Source organism: Sciurus carolinensis, chromosome 2 (genome assembly GCF_902686445.1).
Source record: "Sciurus carolinensis chromosome 2, mSciCar1.2, whole genome shotgun sequence".
In the NCBI taxonomy this organism is placed as follows: Eukaryota; Metazoa; Chordata; class Mammalia; order Rodentia; family Sciuridae; genus Sciurus; species Sciurus carolinensis.
In genome coordinates, this window is record NC_062214.1 from 109353490 (window position 1) to 109366236 (window position 12747).

Genomic DNA, 12747 nt, shown 5'->3' on the forward strand with positions numbered 1-12747 from the left:
GCTTCCCTGCTCTGTTCGTTTAGGTGCTAGGAGCAGCCATTGTGAACCAGCCACTCACCATTCAGGTCATATTTTCAAATCCCCTCTCCGAACAAGTGGAAGATTGTGTCCTGACCTTGGAAGGAAGTGGCCTCTTTAAGAAGCAGCAGAGGGTCCTGTAAGTGCTGAAAGTGCTCAGCTGCCTCTCTCATTTTATTCTAGTATTAGCATTATCCTTCTTTCTAGACACAAGCTCCTGGGCCAGGCTCAGGACTCTGGAGGAGGGAGAGACCAGGAATTTTGGTGTAAAAGGGCTTTAGGGCTATCATAATGCCTATGGGTTGTTCTGACATTCTCCATTCTTTGCTACAGAATTGGAATCCTCAAACCCCACTACAAAGTCAGTGTCTCTCTGAAGACTGTCCCCTTCAAGAGTGGCCAGAGGCAGATCCAAGCTAATCTGAGGAGCAACAAGTTTAAGGACATCAAGGGTTACCGGAATGTATATGTAGACTTTGGGTTATAAATCCTGAGACAATGAGCTGGATGTGTGGATTTTAAACTGCAGGAAAAGGAGCAAATTCAAACACAAGCTATACCTTTCCCCAACATCAAAGGCTCCACCAGGATCTGATGTGAGCAACAGAGGAGATGTCAATGATGGCTAGTCCCTGGGCCATTGGTACAGCTGCCCAGGACTCCATTCAAGACCCAGGGATTCCATGGTTTCCCATACAGAAGTGTGATGGACGTCAGAGGATACCAGTGGGACGTAGCCATGACTTACTACTCCTCAGATATCAAGGAAAGAAGACTCACTGAGCAGATTGTCCTGTGGTTGCAATGGCTAATTCCCTACTACCAATAAACTTCAGTCCTTGCTCTCATCTCCTTCATCACTTTCCCTACACAAGCTCCCGCCTGTTCTCTGGTTGCTGTAGTGTCCTGTTGTTTCAATGCCTGAGCCCAATCACTCATTTGAGATTTATTGGTTGTCTGGTACATGCTGGACACTGTTCTGAGCACAGGAGGACAAGACAGTAAACACGACAAATTCCCTGCCATCATGGAGCTTATGCTCTAATGGAGGTAGACACATAAACCTAGCAACAAATGGGGTATCAGTCATGATCCAATATGAAAAGCAAAAACCAGGCTGAGACAGGAGGATTGCAAGTTTGAGGCCAATCTGGACAACTTAGTGAGACCCTGTCTCATATTTAAAACCTTATGAAGGACTGGGATATAGCTCAGTGGTAGATCACTGAGTTCAATCCTCAATAATGGCAGTAGTGGGGGAGGCTAAAACTTCTGCACATGTCTCTACATACACCTACCCTGTTTACATCTTGGGGAAAACCTGGGCAATCTCTCACTCTTGCCCTTCCCTTGGATCCCTTCCCATATGAATCCAAGCAACCCCTTGGTCCTCACAGTCCCAGCATTTTTTCTCAAAGTCCTGGAGGGTCTTGGGTTGACTAGGGTTCAGGAGATAAAGTCATCTGAATAATGCAGTGAGTTACGTTTTTTATTTTATTTTATTTTTTAGTACTGGGATTGAACCCAGGGCCTCACACATGCTAGGTGAGTGCTCTGCCACTGAACTATATCCCTAGTCTTTTTTTTTTTTTTTTTTGAGACGAGTTCTCACTAAGTTGTTGAGGCTGGCCTACAACTTGTGATCCTCCTGACTCAGCCTCCCCAGTAGCTAGGATCACAGGCTTGTACTACCAGGTTCAGTATGATGTAGATTTTGAATAGGAAATGAAATACCCTCAGAATTTTCTACTGGTTGTAGTGTGTTTTTAATGGTCATTTGAACTCCACCCTTTCTGGGTCCTGTGAAACACAAAGCAACTCCAATCATTACCTCCTCTTGGATGCACCTGCTTTCTCATGGCAGCACACAAAGTTCTGTACTGAGAAAGGCATGAAGCACCTGCCCTTCAGGCATTGGCTACGTGATGCAGACAACTGTCCTATTAAATGTACATACATTAAATAAAGAAGTTAAATGCATCCATTATATACAAACAAAAGGGTCAATGTAGTTAATTGGAGGAGAAGGGGTGTGGTGGGAATCACATAGCAGGCTGATCATCCTGTTAGTGAGTGAGCTGAGAATCAAGAGCTGGTGGCATGGAACTGCAGGTAACCTGTAATTACTCCATCCTATAATTATTACATGACAATCATGAGAAATCATTTAAGGAAAACACTGTGGAGAGGCACACAGAGACAATGCCCTCTGAAGTTCTTGGAAGATTTCCGCTACCACACCCTCAGAGTCTTTCTGTTTTGTTTTTTTGTTTTTGTTTTTGTTTTTGTTTTATGTTTTATGTTGTTGTTGTTTTGTTTTTGTTTTTTTCTTTTTCTGTTTTGGTACTAGGGATTGAATCCAGGGGTGCTTAATCACTGAGCCACACCCCCAGCCCTTTTTAATACTTTATTTAGAGACAGGATCTTCCTAAATTCCTTAGGCTCATTAAGTTGCAGAGGCTGGCTTTGAACTCAGATCCTCTTGCCTCAGCCTCCAAAGCTGCTGGAATTATAGGTGTGCACCACCACATGGGAGCGGGGAGTCGATTTTAACACCACTTGTATTAATACACTCAACAAATATTTACAGAGTTTATTGTAGTGAGGTAGGCACTGAGGATGCAAGAAGGACCAGGGCCTGCACTCAAGTTGCTCAGTATAAGCACATGGAGAAAGAAAAATAAGCAGGAGATGATAACACAGTGGTGAGAACCACCACTGGGGTAACCTTGAGTGTGTGGAAAGACAAAGAAAGCCAACCAGTCCAGTCTTGGGATTGTGGATCAAGGAAAGCTTCCTAGAGGAAGTGGCATTTAAATGAAAACTATAAGACGAGGAGTTGGTCAAATACAGGCTCAGGATTAGGAGAGAGGATGTAGTCTAGCAGCCAAGAACTGCAAGTCATTCAGAGGTGAGAGGTCAGAGTTGGGGGAAGCAAGCAGCAGGAAAAAACCAAGGCAAGAGCCAGGGGCTCAAGAACTTCTGATGGCAGTCTGGATGGCCATCGTCTTCAGGCATCTGTTTCCTCTACATCCTGGATCACAGTAACTGCCTGCGGAGTTGATTTTACTTTGCAGAGCCAAAAAGAATTCATGTGATTTAAGAAGTGCTTAAAGGACAACTAATTCCCCACCCTGATCTGCCACAGAAGTTGCAATTTTTTGAGTGAAGGCTTTCTTGAAAGCAAAGGTTGTTTTTTATCCATTCATTTAACACGTATTGAGTACCTCTGAGCTATATGTTCTAGACCTGAGGAATGGAGCAGTGAACAGGTCAGATAAGGTCCCCCCACCCATCCCAGCCACCAAGGCAATCCCCCAACTCCAATAGAACTCAGTATAATTTTATTCTTACAACACCCAGTACAGTTCTGGGTATAAGGAAGCCTTGTAAAGGCGCTTTTTAGAAGGAGCTCCTTTTTCCTCTGTGTGTAGTGCTTATGGATCCATCAGTGGAGATGCTCTGCTTTCTCACAGCCAGACGTAGGCATGAAACTTACACTGGACCAACTGGACTCTTCTCAGGACTTTGCTTCAGAGTGGAGTAAGTCAGAGAAGGGAAAAACCTGGAGCCTGTCCTTCCCAGAAGAAAAGACCCACAGTGCTCCCTTCCATTCCTGCTGCCTAGACCCCTGAGCTGGCCTGGATTCCTCCATTTCCCAACTCTGAGCCTGGTTCTCATTTTTTTCCTATCAGTCTAGGAGCTTGTCATATCCACAGCCCACTTGTGCCAGGGCAGTGGAGTAGGTTGTGGGAAAGTCAAAGAAAGTATCTGGAGACAGCATGCAAGACAAGATTTATTGGGGAAAGCTTAAAAAAAAAAAAAAAAAAAAAATCAGTGACTACTCCAAGAAGAGTTCAGTGGTGACAAGCTGAACAGAAAGCACCTCTGACCCTTTCGGCACTTCTCCAAGCACTGCCTCCTCTCCCTCTAGGCATTTTGCACAAGTAACACACATTCTTTCCACAGTGCCTTCAGTTCCCAACCAGTCCCCACTCAGAGAGGGGTGCAGACACAGTGACATCATCTGTGGGGAGCCATCCACGTCTAGCAGAATCAGGCTTGACTGAGCCATGGGATACAGAGGTCTGACTCCCAGGAACTGGTAGTCATGGGAAACTGTTTCACATAGCCGAGGGTAGGTGGCCCTGTACAGAGTGGCTCACCCCTGAGGATATGCTAATTCTCTAAGTAAATGGCTTCCCTAACTCCACCCCATCCTGTTCCTCACAGAAGAAGCCCCTCCCAGTCTTGGCCCCTTCACATGTGGGACTATAAATAAAGGTGAAGGTGGGCTTTTCATCTTGGAGACCAGATCTGGCATGGTTGGATCCATCACACCCCCTTCCACTTGAAAAGATTATTGACTCTTGTGTTTTTTGATTAAATAAGTTTATTAGTAATTAATTTATAGCCAGCCCCGCTCTCCGACAGAAATTCCTTCCCTCATCTACACTGCACCTGGCTGAACCCCCCACAATCATCAACATCAGCTAGCTTAGTTTTTTTGTCTGACCAACATCCCAAGGAGCAACTGTCCTGGCATACACGCAAGAAAGTAGCTTTTTACAGATAACACTAACTTGTCATAGTTCCCAGTGTGCTTAAGAGAAAGTCAGGGTCCTTAAGAGCATATGCATCTGGACTTCCTACCCAGGCCTGCTCTTCCCTTGGCTAGGCTAGGTTTTTGAGAACAGAAATGGGGCATTCAGAAACATGGTGTTTTATTGTTACCCCCTCTTTAGGGATGATACAGTTTCTTCACCCTTTTGCTTTTTTGTCTAAATTGACTAAAGATGGTTTCATTTGCTTGCATTCAAAGGACTTTATCTGGTTCAGAGAGACTAGGTGATTTGTTTAAGATCACAGAAAGTCCTGTCTGACTCCAAACTCCCCCTATACCAGGCTGCCCATTTCTCCTCAGTGTCTGCCCTTTGTTCCTAAAAGCTGTCTTTGTTAGTGTCATAAACTGGTCTGAAGTTTAAGGAAGTGGCAGAAACTCTCATTCTCCCCAACCCCATGAATAACTAGAAAGGCTGAGGCTGGCTGTGGAAAGGTCAGGCAGTAGGAAACATGATTTTGTTTCCCAGGTCCTACTCCTCCTTTGGTCTCTGGCCCTACACGACCCACTGTCCAGCCTTTCTCCACCATCATCTGCCCACTGACCACAGCCAAGCAGCTCAGGGCAGCAGTTCCCAGCTTTCTACATATCCCTGCGGCCTGACTTTCTAGTATCCAAGAAGCACCTAGTGCCATCTTTGGGCCTGCTGCTTTTTCAAAAGCACAGGGGGAAAGAATTTGTACAATGTGCTGATCTCAGACACACCCAGATTTCCTCTGACTCCATAGGATGGGACTTGGCTTCAGAATGAACAAGAGCGTGGAGCTTTATGAGGGGAGGCAGGCCATGTGTCGGCATAGCAAGGATGTTCAGGAAACATGAATGTGTGAGAATGTGAAAAAGAGCTCCATAAATAATGTCACACTTTGGATATTATGCTAAAAATCCTCCTGAGAATTTACTTAGGAGGTTTGGATAGGGGCAAAGCACTGTAATCAAGACTGATTTAAAACCAGGTTTTCATCTTTTATGAGGGTTGGTCTATTTCTTGTTTATTACTTTTACTCCTGGGGCTTAGCCTTTCTGGGGTCCCAGTGAAAAACCTTGGGACTCCTCATCCTTGATGAGTCTGAAACTCCAACCCTTCGAGATGCCCAGAAGATCTGCTCAGATTCTTAGCCAATTATGAATCAACAAATGCCCCAGATGGAAAAGTGGCAGTCAGGGTCAAGTTCAACTCTGTGTACTCTTCTCCTGAGAACTTGACCCCTCCAGTCCTTGCTTCCATGATGCCTTAAAGCAGATATTTTATTTCATTTGTTTATTTTAAGTATTTATTTTGAAATGGGGGTTCTCACTATGTTGCCAGGCTGGTCTCAAACTTCTGGGCTTAAGTGACCCTTTCACCTCAGCTTTCCAAGAGTTGGGACTATATCCACATGTCAAAACACCCAAACAGATATTTTAAATATTTTATTCAACTTTTCTAGTTGTTTTCAACATAAGGGTTGGTAAAAAGCTAGTAGGTTGAATCTAGAAGCCAAAATCAATGAGATATTTTGAAAGAAGATTGAATAGAGAAACTTCTCAGCATGATTTGGGTAAAGACTAAGGGGAAATTAGACGTATGGGATTTGAGTTGGAAGACTTCAATTTGAATCTAGGCTTTATCATAAGCTGCGAGATATTGGGAAAGCCTCAACTTCTGGAAAGATTAGGGATAAACATCCAGTGTGTGGACAGTGTGTGTATATGTAGGTTATGATGTCCCTTTTTAGCCTCATCCTTGGCTATGTTTGGTCTCCATCTCTGTTCTTTCATCAATTGTATCATTTTAGTATGTTCTTCTGCCATATCATATTTCATTGTTGGTCTTCTTATGTTCTTTCAGGAATACAGTATATTAACTGATTTATTCAATAACTCATTCATGGAAATAAATGTTTACTCCCTGAAACCATTTTTTCCCAATTAAATTGAAATGATGATCCCTTATCTAGTTTACAAGATTGAGGTAATATATGTGAAATTACTTTGTAAAACATAATTACTTTATTTGTACCTGGGAGTCATGTTGAATATCTTTTCTTTTTTGACCTCCCTATCCTGTCCATTACCATGTCTTTTCAATTACTTTTCTTCTCACATCTGTCCACATCTCTTTTCACTGACACTCCCTGACCAAGTCACTGTCATCTGTTGCCTGAACCATGGCAGTGTCTCTAACTCCTCAATTTCCTTCCCCTTTAGTAACCTTTAAATAATTCTCCCAGTTTTAATATCGTGCTAAGTGAGATAAGCCAATCTCAAAAATCCAAAAGACAAATGATCTCACTGATAAGTGGATGATGACACATAAGGGGGGGTGGGAGGGGGGCAAGAATGGAGGAAGGAGGGACTGTATAGAGGGAAAAGAGAGGTAGGAGGGGTTGGGGGAATGAAAAATAATGGAATGAATCAAACATCATTACCCTATGTAAATGTATGATTACGCAAATGGTATGCTGTTACTCCATGTACAAACAGAGAAACAACATGTATCCTATTTGTTTACAATAAAAATAAATTTAAAAAAATAATTCTCTCGGTTTTATCAAGTGTGATATTTTAAAAATGCAAATCTGTTTGTGCTACTTGCTTCCTTAAAGTGACTTCCCACTGCTCTGAAAATAAAGCCCAAGATGCTTAACTCAGTTCTGCCTTAGTCTTCTTTGCATTGCTCCTTGCCTTAGAGTTCTGAACGTGCTAATCTCTCTCCCACTCTACCCACACTTTGCCCCATGGCCTAGCCAACTCCTAACTCTTTCTGTAAAGAAGTAGTATATTAATTGAGTTGTTCATTAGTTTATTCATTGAAATAAATGTTTTGTTTCTCTTAGCTTAAGTACTACTTTCTTGGAGAAGCCTACCTTGACCTCCACTCCCAGATCTGAGAGCTCAGAACTTCTCTCCTAGCACTTAACACAAGGGTAGGTGAATAACTAATGGTGTAAACACCCAGTACAGTCTCCCCCTGCAGGAAGATAAGCTCCTCGGTGGCGGGATACATCCATCAGATTTACTCCTGTACCACCACTACCTAATACAGTTAGTTCTTGGTGCATGATAACACTCAATAAAGTGAATCCTTGGGTACACACCTGCTGATGGGCTGTTCTGCCAGAGACTGGGGAGCTGAAAGGTGTGGGTGTCCGTGGGAAGCAGACAGACAGACCTTTCCGGTCGCCCCTCCTTCTATCCTTCTCACTTCTCCCACTCGCTTTTTCTCGGCTAAACAAAAACACGGCAGTATTTTTCTCATCACGGGCAACCCAGTTAAAATAATGCTGCAGACTGGATATTTGTATAATGCTCATGGGCACTGTACCAGGGAAAAGAGGATTCTCACTGCTAGTACCAGAATTAGAACAAAACCCACAGGGAAGGCAACCCATGCCCTCCGAGCTTTTATTAAAAAAAAAAAAAATTCTCTCTCTCTCTCTCTCTCTCTCTCTCTCTCTCTCTCTCTCTCTCTCTCTCTCTCACACACACACACACACACACACACACACACACAAACACACACACACACAAACACAAATATTAACACATAGAGCGGAGACGCTTCTGCAAGAATCCCCGCGATGGCCGACAGGGGGAGCCGCAGGTGTAGTTCAAGCTGGTGCCGGTAGGCGACTGCGGCACCGGGAGGATGACGTTCGTGAAGCGCCCGGAGAGTCGAGAAGAAGCACGGAGCCAGCCGCGGCGTGGAGGGCCACACCAGCAGAGGGCCCCTCAAGGTCCACGTCTGGGTCGCGGCGGGCCGGGAGAAGTTCGCGGCCTGAGAGACGCCACTACCTCCAAGCCCAGTGTGGCATTGTAATGCCTGATGTGACACGAAGAGTCACTTACAAGAGGGGTCTAGGGTTGTCGCTCAGTGATGGAGCGCTTGCCTCGCACGTGTGAGGCACTGGGTTCGATTTTCAGCACCACATAAAAATAAATAAAATGAAGGTCCATCAACAACTAAAAAAATTTGAAAAAAAAAAAAGTTACTTACAAGAATGTGCCTAACTGGCATAGAGTGTGTGAAAACATCCTCATCGTGTTGTGGCAACAAAGTGGATATTAAGGACAGGAAAGTGAAGGCAACGTCTATCGTCTTCTCGTAAAGAAGAACCGTCAGTACTATGACATCACGGCCAGAAGTATCTACGACTCTGAAAAGGCCCTCCTCTGGCTCGCTAGGAAGCTCGCCGAGACCCTAACTGGGAGTTGTGGCCGTGCCTGCTCTTGCTCACCAGGCCCGCCCGCTTTGGCAGGCAGCGTGAGCGTGATTCAGAGGTTGCTCAAAGCTCTGCCAGACGAGGCCGAAGACCCGGGAGAAGGCGCAGCGGGAGCCCGGCGTCAGAAGCCCAGTTTTGCAGCAACTGTCCTGTGACGTCAGCGGTGCCGCGTGTGTGCCACTTTACTAAGATCTAGCTAAGCAGACACGAGTTTCATTTGTGGAATGCTGAAGGAGATGAATGGGCTTCCGAGCGAATGTGGCAGTTACAAAAACGCTTTCGTATTTTGGACTTGCATATTGAGCTGTTTGGAACGCAGTTGTTTCCTTCTTGAGTTTCGATTATGACTGCCACAGTCACTTCACAATATTCAGTGGTCAATCTTGTTTGTTACTGTCATTCCCATTCCTTTTCCTTCAGAATAAGAATAAAGTTGTATTTCAAATATCTACAAAAAATATTAACACATAGATATATCCTCATGGTCCAAAGATATAAAAAGGTGAAAAAAGCCTTACCTCCAGGCACTGAATTTCCCTAACTAGAGCAGTAATTTTCCAGAAATATTCTGCGTCAACACAGCAAACTCATATATATTCTCTTCTACCTATCCTTTACAAAAAGTTAGCACATTGTTTATATTGTTCTATTGTTATTTCATTTAACAATATAGTTTGAGGATTGTTCCATATCAGTTTATATAGAGCTACTTCATTCTTTCTCATACCCATATATAGTGTTCTATTAAGCATGTCTCATTATTATCTATTCAATACTTTATTTATAGTACTTTCCAATCTTTTCTATTATAAATATCAATGCACTAAATATACTTACATAAATTTCCTATTATCTCTATTTGGTGTTTTTTAAAATTTTTAGTTGTAGAGGGGCACAACAGCTTTATCTTTTTTATTTTTTTATGTGGTGCTGAGAATCAAACCCAGTACTTCACACATACGAGGCAAGTGCTCTACCACTGAGCCACAACCCCAGTCCTTCCTCTAAGTGGTTTTTGGCAAGATTAATATATAGAAATAGAATGACTGAATCAAAAGTATATACTTTTAAAGTTTTGGTAGATACTACTTAACTTCCCTCTGTTATATACTGAATTATGTCCTTCTGCCCCTGCAAATTCATACATTGAAGCCCTGACCCCAAATGTGACTGTATGTGGAGAAAGAGCACTATAAGAGAACCAGTTTCCCCAAACTGTTGGAGTCCTCTCTGCCACGTCCCGCGTGGATGAGAAAAGAGTTAAATGCTGGAGGATGATGTTGTCGGTTTTTCTATTACCCCAAAAAACTTATCTACTCAATAAACACACAAGAGCCAATACTCTTTTTAAATGAGAGGGGGCATGACAGGTCTGGCCATACCAGCTCTGGCCTCTTACAACAACTTGCTCAACTCTTATTTATAATATACAGGTAAAGGGGGCAAGGACCGGGAGGATCTTCTTCTGTGATGGACAGGATAGGGTGGAGTTAGGGGCGCCATCCTCTTAGGGGGAATATTCCAGAAGGAGACAGGGAACCACTCTCAGGCACCACCACATGCTTCCTGGCAGTTCCTAGAAGCCAGGCATCTGCATCCCATGGCTCAACCTAGTCTGATTCTGCTAAATAAGGATGGCTTCCCACACCAAACTGTCACCAACTCAGAATGTAGTCAAACATTCAAATTTTATCTTTGTCATTGTGATAGGGGAAAAAAATATGTCAGGTGGGTTTTTTGGGTTTTGTTTTGGTACTGGGAATTGAACTCAGGGACACTCAACCACTGAGCCATATCCCAACCCTTTTTATATTTTATTTAGTGACAGGGTCTCACTGAGTTGCTTAGCACCTCACTTTTGCTAAGACTGGCTTGGAACTCACAATCCTCCTACCTCAGCCTCCTGAGCCACTGGACTTACAGGTGTGCACCACCGTGCCTGGCTTTAGGCGGGTTTTATTTTGTATTTATATTCGGCAATGCTGGATATCTTTTCAGGTATTTGGGAGACATGTGAATTGTCTATCAGATCCTTCCCCCCCATCTTTCTAATGGTTTGTTGTTCTTATTGATTTGTAGCCTATTTTATATTAAGGAAACAAACCCTTTGTGATGAGTTTTAAATATTTCCCATAATTTATTTCATATCTTTTAATTTTGTGAGGTTTTTCACTTAAAAATATTCAATTAATCCAATTTTTTGGCAATAATCCAGGGTTTTCATTACTGCCTCTGGGTTTTGCAGACTATTTTAAAAGACTTTCCCAAGCTGACTTAAAAATAAGTGTCACAATAGAATTAATTGGACCTAACTGTCCTAGCCTTGTATCTGTGTATACAACCAGGGTAACTCCACATCATGTATTACCGCAAGAGGGGAAACCTAAACAGAATAAGTTATACTTTATGTTTGTATATTCTGCCAAAATACAATCTACTGTCATGTATAACTAAAAATAAAAAATAAAAATATTAAAAAATAAAATAATATATGAAAATTTATAAATATATTTGAAAAGTGTTTACACGCCTTCCTTTTGGATTGCGAAGGACTTTCCCTAGGATCTAACTACTTTCCTTTGAGGTGTAAATGCCCCTGTGAAGGCTTGGGACCTTGTAAGAGGAGCCAGTCTCCCTTATCATGCTCTACTTTTGTAGACACACTTCCTGCTTGAAAACCCTTACCCACAATCTTATATCTCCTATAGCGGTTTTTGAAGCCTGTGCACAACTATGTATCATTTTAGACTAGAAATTTTGTGACACTAGATAGCCTATAAATGTTGCAAAAAACTGGAAAGGGGTGCTCAGAATTTAGAGTGCTGATCTCCCCTGGGCCCGTGGGCATAAAATAAAGTATGGTTTCTCCCACTCTTTGAGTGCTGTTTGCTGCTTCTTGCATGATTCCCATAACATTAGTACTTTTAGGATTTAATGTTTCACATTTAGAATTTTTATCAATCTGGAATTTATTTTGGTGTGTAGTATAAGTAGAAAAACAATACTATCTTGGTAAGCTGATGGATCTTTATTTTCCCTCATTAATTTCAAGTGTCATATTTAGGGTATACTTAATGCCTGTGTTTGACCCTATGGACTTGTTAAGTTACAGTAATATCATATTATGTTTTAATATTTAGGAAGGCTGGACATACTTCATTACTGTTTTAGAAATTTTGTTGTGAAACTTGGAATCAGTTTAGTTTGAAAGAAAAGTTTTCTTGGTGTTTTTATTGGGCATACAATAAAAAGTAGTTTTATATCCTTCCATAGGCATCCTACGCATAGGCAGCAGGTCAGCAGCTCCTGGGCATGTCTCCAGTGACCGTCTCAGAAGTCCAGGCAAAAGCTGAGCTCCAGAAGGCCAAGGAAGGACAGATAGGAAATCCTTTCCCATGTCTTACATATCTCAGTGACTGAAAAAGGAGAAACTGAAAAGACCCAGGGCCAAGCTCCAAGATGGTTCCATCTTCTCTGGTGGGTTTTCTCAGACCAGGTGGTCTTGGAAGAGCTGGGGCCCTATCTTCTGCTTTTAGAACTCCGCCCCCGCCCCAACAAACTCTATCTCCTTATCTCTTTTAAACAGATGAATTCCAGACACACATGTTCTCTCCTTATATTATCAAAACAGCCCAGGAGCATCCAGCAATGCAATTTAGAGTTGGACATGGGCCTCCTGTTTGTGGAGTCACCTTCCAGGGTCTTCCATTTTTGTCCAGATAACATCTCTGAGGGGGTCTTGAAACCACTGAAGAAATGGACTTAGAGGTTCCTTTGGGGATTTTTCCAGCTGGTAGGTATTCCCTGTTGCATCTCTCACTCCAGGGCTGAGAGTCATACCCTTGCCTAGGTCCCCTGGCACAAGAGATAGAACTCAGAAAGGGTTACTCCCAGCAGCTGGTC

At 42.8% G+C, this 12747-nt stretch overlaps 1 protein-coding gene and 1 pseudogene across 1 annotated transcript in view; both read left to right on the forward strand.

Moving 5' to 3' along the window:
• The window catches only part of Tgm5 (transglutaminase 5), a 36637-nt gene extending 35108 nt beyond the window's left edge, over window positions 1-1529 (forward strand). The window contains 2 exon segments of the mRNA XM_047540270.1: window positions 24-157; window positions 352-1529. Of these exon segments, the coding sequence (XP_047396226.1) occupies window positions 24-157; window positions 352-505 (288 nt within the window). The 3' untranslated portion in view covers window positions 506-1529.
• Window positions 1530-3506: 1977 nt separating this feature from the next.
• Window positions 3507-9040, forward strand: LOC124976393 (GTP-binding nuclear protein Ran-like; annotated as a pseudogene).
• Window positions 9041-12747: the final 3707 nt, after the last annotated feature.